A 13,912-nucleotide genomic window follows, 5' to 3' on the forward strand; every position below is an offset into this window, starting at 1 on the left:
AACACATGCTACTGTTTAAGGAGGCCAACTTGCGCCTCTCAAATTTGCCGCCCTCCGTAGGACAGCGCAGTGGAGTGCAGATGTGCGTGGCAGGCCTCCCCACTTTCACTCCTTGAAGGGTTTCTTGCTCCAGAGGCCTGCAAGAAACTGCAGTATAACACAAAACCTGCCAGCAGACTTGGACATAAAAATAATTTTCCATAGAAACTTAGGGACTGGCTTTGTTTTACAACATACTACATCTCCTAGGAATTCTGGGAATAAAGGATGCTGACAATCAATGGTGAGTCAGACTTCCCAATTTTTCACGACTATTTGGTGTGTCACTAACAGAATGCAGATAAAACACTTCTCCCGTAAAGTATATGTGAGAGACTGAAGCAGGGTTGGCCAGGACCAACGTGAATACACATTCGGAGACCATTTTCGGTGGGTGAAGGGGATTTACACACCATCATCGTAAGGTACCATACCACCTTTAGCAAGCACAGCAAAGCCAATGGGTCTGGCTTTCATCTACCAACGATTGAAAATAAAGGTATGGTATGCACACATGCTGTTTTGCTCGTGTTGCACGCACGAATGCTGTTCAGCACATTAAACAACCCCTCTTAGCTTTACTAAAGCTGGAAACAAGTAGCTAAAGGATTGCTTGGTGGATGGAATATTCAGAGGAGAAAGAGGACTGAATGTAACAGTGTGATGCTTGAGTGTACGTTTCAGAGGTAAAATAGCCTCTAATGCATGTGTAAAAGGTGGAATAACACAGCAACAGCCAAGAGCATGAGGTGAATAAGGCATACTCCTCTGCACAGAGCCACATCTCACTATGCATATCCTGAAGAAGTGGTAACAATAGTCATATGAGAACTGAACTTTCAAGCTAGACGTAAAAACATCAATTTGAACAGCTGTAACACACTTCAGACACTATTTTAATACTGTATAGCTAAAGCAGGCCAAGTGCAGGAGGCCATGATAAATGAATGACTGATTCATATGCAGGGCCACTGGAAGTATGTGGCACAGGAGGATCAAATTATGTGTCAGCGTTGATTCAGTTGTGCAGCAAGAAAAGACAAATTATGCAGCATAACACAACTTACAATTTTTGCACGTTAAAGGTTTTTAGCTCACTAGTGTCAGGTTAATACCTAAATACTGCAACCATCAACTGAAAAGTCATCACTTAACCTTTGCAAATGGCCTGCACCTGTGCAGCAGAACGACTGGCAGTGATTTTAGTAACTTTTGATCAGTTGATCATATTTTTTGTTAAAATCTGCAAAATGATATGGCAAGTGCAGAAAATCCTTAATTATGCAGAGAACTCTGGGTTCGCAGAATTGCATAATTCCAGGGCCCCTGCACGTAGGAAATCTCTGGAAGGAATCTAGAATATCTGAAGTATGTTTGTGAGGGAACACTGGCAGAGAAGTTTATTGTGTTACAGACTGAGTAAGGAAAGTAGCCATTTCAACTACCTACAATGCTCATGTACAATAAAGACTATATATTTGTATGTATCTGGAATTCGCGCAAGTAGCTACTCAGAGGTGTGTCTTAGCCCGTGCACCAAGTACACAACACAAAGGATACAACAAGGAAGAACAGAGGTAGGGGCACAAGCATCCCCTGTGAGATCACAGCAACATTCCTGAGACTAGAGGTGCATTATTCAATCCCAGGTTTGCAGTTATTAATGTACACAGGAATAAAACCCTTGTGGGATATGAGGGGGGTGGGGGGGACATGCAGCTATGAACTTCCACCCACAAGTACGAGTGAACTCTCAACCCTCAGAAGCAAAGAGTGGGGAAAGGGAAAAGTGAACCAGAAGTGTGAAACTGAGAACAATATTATTAATGTGAACCAGCGAAAAGGTGCAAACTGGGAGGGGCAACCCCCCCCCAAAAAAAACCTCTAAGGAACAGTGAGTTAGAAGATAACAGCGTGAAATTGGAAAAGTGGGCAGAGGGCACAGAAAAAAAGTATTGCGAATGGGGAGGCAGGGTACTGGCACTAAGGAGCCATCAGGGTGAAAACAAGCATTGGTTAATAAATAAATAAATAAAAATAACCCCCAACCAAAAACATCCCAACACGAAAACTAGACCAAACCGTCTGGAATTTTTGCAAAGTCAACATGATTATTCCGAATTTTTGCATAAATTGAAGGGATAGGGTAATGGCTTGGAGAATCACTCACTTTTCCCGAAAGGTGTCCTTCTCCGGCTCGCTCCACATGTTCATGACCTGCCGGTCCTTGTACACCTTCATGGGGTCGTCCACCAGACCGTTCATGTTGATGAACTTGATGCGCTGCTGCTCGGCGTCGAAGAGCATGGGGGGGATGACCGCCAGCTGGCGCATCTGCTTCTCAAGGTTCTGCAGGGGGGGACAACATTGAGAAATGCATCAGTCTCCATCCTGCCAACCACTGGGGTGATCACACTCAACGAGAAAAGAAATACAACAGAGCGGGCTGGAGGTTAACTCCTGGACTTCTAAGGCAGCCCCATCACATTTCTTGTTGTTCGCGTCATCTTAAATTTATGCTGAAAGGGGCTGTTGTCCTGTGAGTGGGCCTGGAAGCAATTCATCTTCCGCTCTGAAAGGAGGGTCACAAGCCAAGAGCAGAGGCAAAATGACCCATCTCTGATTGGCCAACACTGAGTTCAACCCCCAGGACCTGCTTGTAAATTATCTCTGACGTCATCATAGGAGGTCACTGCAATTTTTCCATAGTTAATTCTACATTTAAAAAAAAACGAGAGGCGAACAATGGCACGTTGAGACAGTCTTAAAGCAGTACCTTTATCCTAATAATTCTCTGCTTATTCCCTGAAAATTATCATATTGTGCAGAGATCCCGTCACTTGAATGCCACAACTTCTCTCCTCGTGGCTCAGCAAGAGTTTTATAACTTTGCAAGGGCGAGGTAGGGCGCACCACTGTTACCAAACCAGTTATTAAAACATGGAAATAATGTACTGTTGCAAGCGCTATTTAAACGTTCAGTGATGCGTGCGAGTTTCACCAGGATGGAAGCACACGGCTTTTGTCCGTCTCTGTTCCAAGCACACTCAAATATGCACCAAAAAAGTGCAAACTTTATTATCAGATTGGCTGAAGACAATGGAGCTGAGGGGTCAGTCATTTGGTTCCCTGCCTAAGTGCAGATATATTAACCTGCCATTGTGTGTATTTCAGCAAATGTTTTACCTTTGGTATACTTTACTTATTTGCCAACATGCACTTCAGTGAAACCAAAAATAAACATTGCTTTACTTTGTATAAATATTTCTTATTTGTGTGATAGTTCCCAGTGAGGGCTCGGTTTTCACTAATGCGAGGATAAGGCGTTGCTATTCTCTGAACCCCGGAAGCACAGACAACACAAGTACTGCAACTTCCGGTGCGGAGGAGTACTGGGTGATCCGCTGTTTACAAATGAACAATCGGCAGTGATTTACTGTAATCTGTGTTTCCACAGCTCCTTTGTTATAGAGCTTTGTCAGGGTCTCGAGGAGCTGACACTGAAATGCTGACAGAGGCCTTTACTGCAACCAGTACTTGCGCGAGGAGCGCAGCTCTCCAGCTATTGCACTCCTAACAAAAGTGACATCTTTGGAGTTCACTATATATGCTTGTACTTTAAGCCTTCTCGTGTCATTTCTGAGGTTTTCGTGATACTTGCAGCCAATTTCGAAAAAAACAACAACAAAAAAACGCTCAAAAGGCCCTCAAAGTCAGTATACTTGGTGTGGGGTAACAACATACAAAAAAACAATCTTTCTTAACAGAACATTGTCATATTCAATTCAGGGTTGTGGGTTTATATTGTGTGTGCAGCGAATCCTTCACCCGCTCCAAGGACGAATAGCAGGGAAACGTGCGTGTGAGAAAGGTTTTTTTTTAATAAACCCCCAAAAACAACAAAAAAAAACAGGTGAGATGGGGTTGTTTATCTTCATAGGAATCTCTTACAAAATGATCAACATTTAAATAGCCAAAGAAACTGCAGTTTCCTCGAGATAGCAATGTTAGAGGAAACCCCTCAATTAAAGCGACGTCTTAAAAGTGACACGAACTGGTTTAAAGGGGCAGCTGTGTAATCAGAACTTAACAGGAAAAAATAACAAAATATCCTCTCAATATGCCAAGTTTGAGGGTGTGTATCAGACCTGTGCAGTACCAGGGACTTTTTGATGTCTCACATCAGCTTAAAGTTAATCAAGCAACAGAGAGCCCTACAAGAGGGACTTCAGGGATATCTGCCTTTTGAACCGAAACGTGACCCCCACCCCTCCAGGAGTATTACTCCGGTGGGCATAAGGGAAGACATCAGTTGTGGGACACAAACACTGCTTTGTGGGTATAACTCGACCGCCCTTGTTTTTAGGTCGAGCGCACCAACGCTTTGACTTGTAGTAAGCATAGTGGGCTTTTAACCACGCCCAACGCACGCCCATCACTCGTTCCTGGGCTTGCCTTTCAAAAATCTGGTGTTATCACTGATAAATGCTTTACATTTGTCCCTCCTTGGGACGGTTTTGTTACCGCCTTGCAGACTGCCCCTGTTATATGGATAGCTGCACGACTGCTGACGGGATTGACTGCAAAATAACTTCTTTCTCTCTCTGTGTCTCTCCTTCGCGCTCATGGCGGCCACAGCGCTTTGAATCGGCTCACTTATGTCCACTGTTTCACTTTTCATTTTCAATTTAAGTGGCAAGAAAAGTCCATTTAGGAATTTATAACGATACTAGCTCTAACTCGAGCAAATGCGAGACCCATTGCATTGCAAATGTTTGTTTACCTTTTTCTGCTCACTAAAGGGATTATCCAGTGTGTGGCACGGCTAACAATCACCAACAAAGAGCATTCTAGAATGTTTCATTAAGAATATAAACTGGGGAGGGAGGAACTGAGATGAATTATGACATCATTCACCCCAACAATACTGTGAAGCAGCCTACTCTCCCTCGGCTATATGATTTTCCTATAGTTGAACTGATTAAATAAGTTTAATGATTTCAGTGTTTCTTGTAACAAACATTACTGATAGATTCCTGTCATGAGGTTCTGATAATGGGAGTTTTGATAGCACATAATGCTCTTTTTTAACTTACACTAAAATACAATAAAATGGAAATCTACAACACTTTGAGAAACTGATAAATGGGGAGTTTACAAGGCACTATTTTTTTGTAATTCCTAAAGTTATATTGACAATTTGATTGGATGTGAAAGCTTTCTAAACAAACTTTCTAGCCTTCCCCAACTGGAACCTGTGTGTTTTTTCTTGTAGTAATCCCTGCAAGAAAAAAAACACAGGTAGATTACTTTAAAGTACATACGTATTTAAAAAGTCACCCTGAAGAGTTCACTTTATTTCAATGAGGGGGCGACTACAACCCTTCTTCATTTCAATACCACTGCACCCGAAAATACCTCCACCGCCTTCCCTAGGGCCACCGCCAGGCTCTACCGCTGTCACTTATAGTGTGTGTAATATACTCGAGGGTGAGAAGCGGGGTACCTTTTCCTCACTGGGCCTCATGGAGATTGTAGAAAATTAAAAACTACAAACAGAATGTGACATTCCTTGCACATTATTACAAGGACACTGAAATACAAAAGGTGAAACGCTGGCAAAATAAAGAAGACATGCAAAAAAAAGAAAAACATGTCTTTTTACCTAAGCATTTGAAATGAGAGCAAACAACACACCACAGAGTTGCACATGAGTTAAGTCATACGTGTCCAACACAGGTAGAGGACCATGCCAGGTTTTCAGGATATCCCCATAAAATAAATGTAAAAATAATGAATCCTAGTGGATTCACTTACATTGTCAGTGGCTTCCTGAAGATCCGGTATTGATCCGCCCAAGCAATATAACAGACCCCCCTGTGCTAAAGGGATATGCAAGGACTCTCCTGCTTCAACCCTGGAGGGACCTGAAGTATACACACCTTTCCAATACTCTTCCCTGGATGTAATATTTGGAAGAACAACATGGAAATCACACTTTCCAGATACGCTCTGAAGTAGGGATCTGAGAAAAGCAAGCTGTGTGAGGCCTTTTCTTCCAGATTTCAGACTGCTGAGCTGTCTTTGCTAAAAATAAGGAATGGGGCGCTCCAGGTGGCTTTGGGTGTATGAAGGGAAGCCCCTTCTTGTGATCCCTACAGCGAGCTGTGCAGCCTTTCATCCTCCGCCAGCCTCAAACGTACAGCCGCCTCCTAACCCATTCCTGCAGCGGTGGGATAGAGTCATCTGCAGATGCAAAGCTGAACTATTCTGAGATTCTTATTTCAAATCACAGTCACTCTTTCTCAAACATTTAGGAGGCTAGTGCATCTGTTGCACAAATCTGTATACAACTTAAAAGTTCAAAGCGTAGTAAGGCTAATTCAGACTTTCATCCCTCTAAAGTCTGAGACACAAGTAATACCTCGCAACATAGAAAATTGGTCAGTAGAAGGTATGTCTCATTCCATGTGGCGGTGATCTCTTACAGTGTAGTATGGGTCACGGATGTGCTTGTTTGACAGCAAACAATTAACACACAATCTGGCCCTTCTCTTCAGTTTGTTCTGTGTTGTACACTCAATGATCTTGTGGCAGCAGGGGATAACTGATCTGCCCTGGTTACTACCAGGGGCAGCACTCCTCCATGGGGGCGGAGGAGCGTTGCCCCTCCGCCAGCAGCGACAGCTGCAAAACTTTTACCAAACAACGATAATAAACTGTGTTTATTATTGTTGTTTGGTAAAAGGGTCAGGGCACTGGGGGTGAGGTGCACGAGGGGGAGTGAGCGCATGTGTGTTTGGCCGGCTGTCTCAGGCTGGCCAAACACACATGCGCTGTAGGCTGTCTCCAGCCCAGCAACACAGTTGGGGTGGAGAGAGCATGCACACGCTCCAGTCGGCCTAGGAGCACCCTGGCTGGGCGCTCCCAGCCAATCCTGATGCTGCTTCGAGCAGCGTCAGGTTTGGCTGCAGGGCAGGCTGGGAGCCTGTGCCTGCAGCCGACGAGGGACAGAGGAGCGACATGCAGCAGAGGAGGTAAGTGTTTTAAAATATATATATATATATTTTAATTCCTCCCGTCCGCTGCCCTTTCACCTTGCCGCAAGACGCTCCTGGTTACTCCAACAGCGAAAGCCGGGGGAGACCAGGAAGACACTATTTGCTGTTGTCAGTACTTAATGTTGTATGAAAGTGGAAACGTGGCTCTTATGTTAACAATAAAACTAATAAAAAAACAAATAAAATAAAATAAAAAACAATGTTCTCTTTTAAAACATATTTACATAGAAAAAGCAATGGCAATCAAATTGAAATAATTTCTATTGTGTGGCTACCAATATTTTTTTGCAATTCCTTTTATCGTAGTGGGGGGATTTACACTCTGCTCGGCTCACAATACTCTCTTAGAATAAGAGGAGTAGGCATTCAGATAGCAAAGCACAATAAAAAAAAATCTTTGTAAAGTTGTTAAATAATTGTATTATTTCATTTTAATTGAAACCTGCATACTATTCAGTCGCACAGTCCAATGTTTAACTGTGCGGTTCTTACTCGAAGACAGAGAGACTGGACATTCGCCAGCATTCCTTTGTTCCACAGAACACTACTGTTTCGTGGCATCAAGGACAGCAAACCTTGGTCACATTTTACACATGAGACTAACTGCTGGCAAGAATAAATTTCGTTTTGGATGTTTGCTACTTCTACTCTCAAGTTTTAACTTGTGAAACAAGCTCCAAAAAAGTATGTATCTAAGAAAGCTAGTCAGCACTCAACTTATGCTGCTAAAAATGATTATGTTTCACTGACATATAAACTTGTTAACATATGTGAAAGTTCACAGCAGCACGTTTCAGACCTGCAGCCTAAGGCTTCCAGGTGTAAAGGGTAAGGATTTATGTTGACTACAGAGGACGTTTGTAGACTCACTAAAATGGTGCTTTTTTTATTCAAGCAAATGCCTGATTGGGTAAAACACTGAATAGTATTAAAAAAATAAAGATTATTTCCAGTTGCTGCTGATTCAACAGAAATCTTAACATACTGCACCTTTTACCATGGAACACAGTTAACCTAACGACTACACTATTATGGAATGCCTTCTTTTTCACGACCCAAAGAAATAAATGAACTTTCTGAACAGAGAAACTGCAGGTGTATGGAAAAGCAGCAAGGAGAATGGAAAAGAGGAAGAAAGTCAAATAGAGAGAACAACCAGAAGTTGATATTTTGGGGGAAAAAAACATCTGAGAAGAAAACGAAATGAACGCTAAGAAAGAGTCACCATTTCTCAATTAATGTGTATCTAGTTTCTTGTTTATTTTGTCATAAACACCACTATAGTTTTTTTTTTCTTGCAAAATGAATAATTATCCTACTGAGAAAAATGTAATTTTCTACTGTGAGCCCAGCAAAGACCAAATAATGTATTAAGAATATAACTAATGATTAAAATAATTTTGAAAATCAGAAATTATTTTTACACAAATAAAGACAATCTAATAATATTGACATGCCTGTGATAAAGGCATGATTTAATAAGACTGAGATAAGAAATTGTCTGTCGTGCGATAAATAATTTTATAAGAGTATGAAATAAAGCATTATGCAGTTAAATACTGTGTACTTGTAAAACCATGGGACAACACTGATTAAGGTATTCTTTAAAGCTATATAGAGCAGTGAAAGCCAGAGAAATGATCTAACGAGAACAGCGGATATGATGCAGACTGTGGAGAACATTATAGAAAGTATGGTTGGACAGGAACCATGGTCTTTGACACAGAAAAAGCCACAACATGCATCTATGAGTAAAAGAGATAATCTAAGACCTGGGGAAGAAGACATTATATAAACTATTGTGATAAAGATCTAATTTAGTACACCACTGATACTCATTAGGAAAGCAAGAAAACCATTGTCTAATTAGGAGCACAAAAAATAATTGATCTTATATGGTTGTGTGATACAGTCAAGATCTAGTGAGACAGTGAGAAGCAACATTATCTTGGAAAGTGCAATAACTATCTTATAAGACTGTGAAATAAAGTACATTGTAATGAAATCCATGAGAAATTCATGACCTCATAAGACCACTATACACCCTTGTATTTAAGGCAGTCTCTATAAAGACACTGTCTGGTAAGGCACTGAAAAATTCACACAAGATGTCCATGAGATAAATACACAATTAAGAACTATGGAAGTAGACATTATTTACAGAACAAAGATAAAGATGAGATATATTAGGACAATGATATAAAAAAGTTTATAGTGACAACAAAGAAAGACATGGTACCTTAAGCTTTTAATAAACATATCAGTTAAAATGACGATCTAATAAGAGCATAGACACACATGGCATAAGACCTTGAGATAAATAAATAAACTTATTAGAGAATAAGACACTGCCTCATGCATTGATAAAGTTTGAAATGTTGGGCGAAGCACATTAATATCCGCCAGTTTACGTAACTCTAATAAATGGCTCCTCTGTTCACTGGTTGGAATATCTGCCCATAAGTGTAAACAAGAGGATTTGGACACAGATCTGGAGCAAAAAGATCTATTGGCTCATGTCCAATCTTCATCCATTTTCTTCAGCCATTTATCATTTTCACATACACAGCACCTCACATGTGTAAAGAGAGGTGAATGCAGAGCCCAACATCTCTCTAAAAAATTAAGCCTAGCAACAAAACAAAATGACATTGGTTTGCTAAAACTGATTCTTACTCCAAACTTTTGAGATTTTTCGAACACTGAAGTAGAGATTCCTGGAGCAGAAATGATTGTAATCATAGTGAAATTAACAATGTTGAACCTTCTATATGATGCACGCTGAAGTCTCACAGCAATGGTACCTCTTAACAAATAGGACTAAGTGGCACCACCAGGTTAGGAGCAAGCACCCCCGGCGTGCTCATAATTATCTACAGTGCGTGCATCAACCCAAGGATCTATATTGACAGCTTTCTGCAAAATTAAAATTAGTTCACTGTTCAAATAACAGGAATGAAAAGTAATGGCTGGAGACCGTGTTCTTACCTCCTGTTCAGAGAGTCCATCAATAATTTCTGACACTTCATGTTCGCTACGAGCTGCTGACAGGGAAAGACTGCTACCTCTCTGTCCCACCCTACTGAGAAACAAGACATTTATAAAAACAGTTAAAACGTGTATAACTAGTGCTTAATTTGTAAAATAACAAGTGCCAGGACCCAAAATATTTCTCAGGAGGCCACTGCAGTTTCCACCACTTGCAGTCCCTGCCAGCGCTGTCAAATAAAAGTACCAACACCTACTTACACTTACAGTCCTATAAACATTAATATTTGCACTATACTAGGTGACCTTGAGCTATAAGAATGCCCTGAGCATCCTGGTATATATATTTTTTGGGAATATTGCATTCTTAAACACTTCGCTTGCGTGCCTTTTAACAAACAGACTAACAGCGCGACCATGTGGTGGACTGTCAAATATATGACGGTGTTATAAAATAAGTGCCAGTGCCGAGCACTGGCAAACAGCAGCTCAAATTAAGCACGGTGTATAACGAGATTACCAGCTCTTTCTAAGAGCTCCTCAGACAGCAGAGCCAGGAGTTAACCATTCTTCGGTCTTGCCCCAGCAACGTGGCACAATCGCCCTACCAAGATGTGCTTAATATCCAACTTTCTTCCTTTTCACAAACATCTGTGCCTGTATCTATCCCATCAGATTTCTTTTAAGTCTCTTTCACTGTGGAAGGACTCGGAGGGACGTGGAGGAGTTAAAGAGAGCTTCACAAAAAACAATGTCTAGACAATGTTTTGGGTACAAAACACTGCCTCTCACAAGAAATACACTTGTGTACACTGAACACCAGAGTAAGTAAACAAGTTGGTAACATTCTTTTGGTGCCTTGTGAGAGGCTTCAGATGACCCTGCGGCTGTCGCTAGTTACCGGAGGTATCTGTGATGGGTAACTCAGTCTGCCACTGCTTCTGCTGGGCCACCTGTGCCACTGAATTCTACCTGGATAACCAGGTTAGTCTTGTGATGCCCTTTAATCTAGAGGGGTAATGACGTTGAGCAGTCATAACTTACTTTAAGGAGTGGTAGAGGTCCAGAAACTGACAGAGCGTGATGCAGTAAACTCTCAAAGAAAGATGCCTCTGTGATGGAAAGGTAAGGCGGCTCCAAAGAAGGGCACCAAGTCACATGACAGGATGTCCGAAAGGTATAGTTTCACTCAACAGGAAGTCTTCCGATGAATCGCATTTTCCTCTCCATACATACATCGATCAGTACCAAGTACACAAAACAAATACTACTGGGCCATACGGTCTCTTCATAGTCTGCCCCATGTATGTGTATATAATCAGTCCACCTGTCACGCTGCATGACCCATAACATTGTTATCATATTTCGAATGTCAGCAAATTTGTAGGGGTTATGCATACAATAAGGCAAGGCATGCCCACCGGCTTTGTCAATGATGGTTAAAATGGGTTGCTTCCATGGGCTTCCACGCTTTTTCTGGGTGGAAGGGTCAATGCCAATTTCTGTATTTTTACTTTGCAAGTGGTTGCAGAGAGAGTAAGCACAGCTGCTCATCTGTACGGGCGAGTGCCTGCCTACACTATAAACATGTACACACCAGGCATATATATTAAAGTGAAATACCTACTGGCTTTGTCAGTGAAGATAGGCGTGTCAATGGCAGTTTATATATGTTTACTTTGTAAGGAGTAGCAACATCAGCACACTGGCACTCCTCTGTACTAATGTTTGTGGCATTTACACAACAGTTCACATCACAAAATTATGGGAACATCCGCCTTAATTTTGGGTTTGGCTCTGGGATGCCCCGAGTAGCCGCTGTGCCATTGAACAGAGAAGAGTTGGCTGTTTTTTGCTTCTTAGTGGCTTCTTTTTTCTGCCACAGCGCCAGGACACCGCTGTTTTAACAGCGCACTCTATAATCTACTGTTCAATCATTCATTATTCATTGACACAAATACAACATTAGGGCTAAACAAGTACACACTGATGAGTAGATGGGCTTCATGTCCAGTAGGCATGGTGCATCACGGGACAAAAACATACGTGAGTCACTCACCAAAATAAACATACTATTTAAAAAAACAAAATAGGATAATAAATGTCATGAGCATTATATATACTCCAAATTGTTGTTTACAGACCAAAGGATAGATCAATATGCAGTTCTTGATGTATTCTCCAGTCTTTGTAATTTTATTCATAAAAAACTCTGTATTCCATAACGCGATGAGAATTCCTCAATCGGATATATCAAATTCATGTAGTATTGCAAATACACTCTCTGGTACTCAGTTGATCAAGTTCTTGAACAATCAGCCAGTTCTTGAACAAACAGCCAACACGTGTTGCGTCTCGGGGGAAATACCCCCACGGGAACTATCAAAATTACGTGATGGGGTACGGTAGCCGAGGAGGGAGGTGGAGTAGAGGTGAAACCACCTTTCAATGTTCTTGATTTTTTTTTAGATTAAACAATCTTGGTTAACCAGGGGCTCTCACAAACAAAAAAGAATATATTTTTCTGAAATGTCTACTGATCACATGTATACCTTAGTTTGAGGCCAGTGGGAGATAATATTAAGTGATTGGATTGGAGACCCCCCCACTATAATCTCAAACGTGGTTATCTAATATGTATGCAATGTGGGAATTTCATATTGGTTCACAGCGAGAAAGGTGTGAGTCCTAAAACAGGTTAGGGACTTAAGAAATAAAATATAAATAAGGAGTGGTAGGGGTAAGTAACTATACAGACGGTTTAGGGCAGTTAATAGGAGCCCTAAGGGCAATTTTCGTCCTAAACTAAATGTAGCATTTTATTTTGGGAAAATTAAGTAGGGAATCGAAAAAGAAAAGAATGAGTGTTGAGTGGTGAGCACAAGCGGAAAAATACTCTGCAGACGCCAAGCCGATGAAATCAAAAATCTTAAAATTATTGCATGAACAGGCAAAGAGCCCCGGAACTCCTGCTACGCAGGCAGACGTGAAAGGAACTGACAGGCGACCTTTGCTCTGCAAAAAACGTGGATTTCAGGCTCTAGGGCTCTCCTCTCTGAGCCGACATTAAGTATGATTCGAAGTGTCACGTCTGAAGTTGGTGCCATTTTTGTACCTGTAGCGTCGGGTCACCATCAAAGCGGAAAGAGCGCTCCTGGCACCCGCCGCAAACCTGCCAGAATTCTGCCAGATTTGCCACACAAACTGGGGCGCAAAGGGGCCCCTCTACAGCTTCCGCTGCTGTAAATGGCCCAGAAAATCAGACGCGGACCAGGAAATAGCAACATACATTTTCTATTAAGCAAAACATGGCAAAAAACAAACTATATTGATTTTAAAAAAAACTGACTGAACAGTACACATCACTTTGTCACGTGGGTAAAATGAAAAGACGAGAGGAGCTCATTAGAAATGCCAGATTTACCCGCCAGGGACCCCAAAAGTTGGGAAAGGAGAAAAAAATGAGTATGGTACTGTGTCAATCTGTGCCCCTCCCTCCCGGAACATATTGTAGACATGTCTGAGGTATGAAAGTCAGGTGACTTTCATGGAAGTCTTGTTAAACGTGAGTCACTGTCTGAGGCTCGGCCTATGCATTGGGAAACGATTAATGTCATGGTTAATGTACTGTCCTGAACTGGTCAGATATTTGAAAATTGAGGAGACGGTGGTTATATAAGGGGCAGTGAAGGTCACGTGGACCTCTTAGTAAGAAGCGATCAAAAAACAGATAGGGGGGTAGCAACCTATCTGAGAAGGAGCGATGAGAACCCGGACATTAGGACTATACGGGGTACTCAAGGAAGCCAGGAGCACGTGCAACC

General features: G+C 41.7%; 1 protein-coding gene across 9 annotated transcripts in view; it reads right to left on the reverse strand.

The window, feature by feature from the left end:
• Nucleotides 1-13,912, reverse strand: part of NCOR2 (nuclear receptor corepressor 2) — a 1,084,598-nt gene that overhangs the window by 551,587 nt on the left and 519,099 nt on the right. For all 9 annotated transcript variants that reach the window (XM_069215021.1, XM_069215023.1, XM_069215022.1 and 6 more), the window contains 2 exons: nt 10,089-10,182; nt 2,210-2,388 (listed from right to left, as the gene is read on the reverse strand). In XM_069215021.1, coding sequence (XP_069071122.1) covers nt 2,210-2,388; nt 10,089-10,182 — 273 coding nt within the window. The remainder of the gene's footprint in view (nt 1-2,209; nt 2,389-10,088; nt 10,183-13,912) is intronic.

The sequence above is a fragment of the Pleurodeles waltl genome, chromosome 11, assembly GCF_031143425.1.
Source record: "Pleurodeles waltl isolate 20211129_DDA chromosome 11, aPleWal1.hap1.20221129, whole genome shotgun sequence".
Classification (NCBI taxonomy): Eukaryota; Metazoa; Chordata; class Amphibia; order Caudata; family Salamandridae; genus Pleurodeles; species Pleurodeles waltl.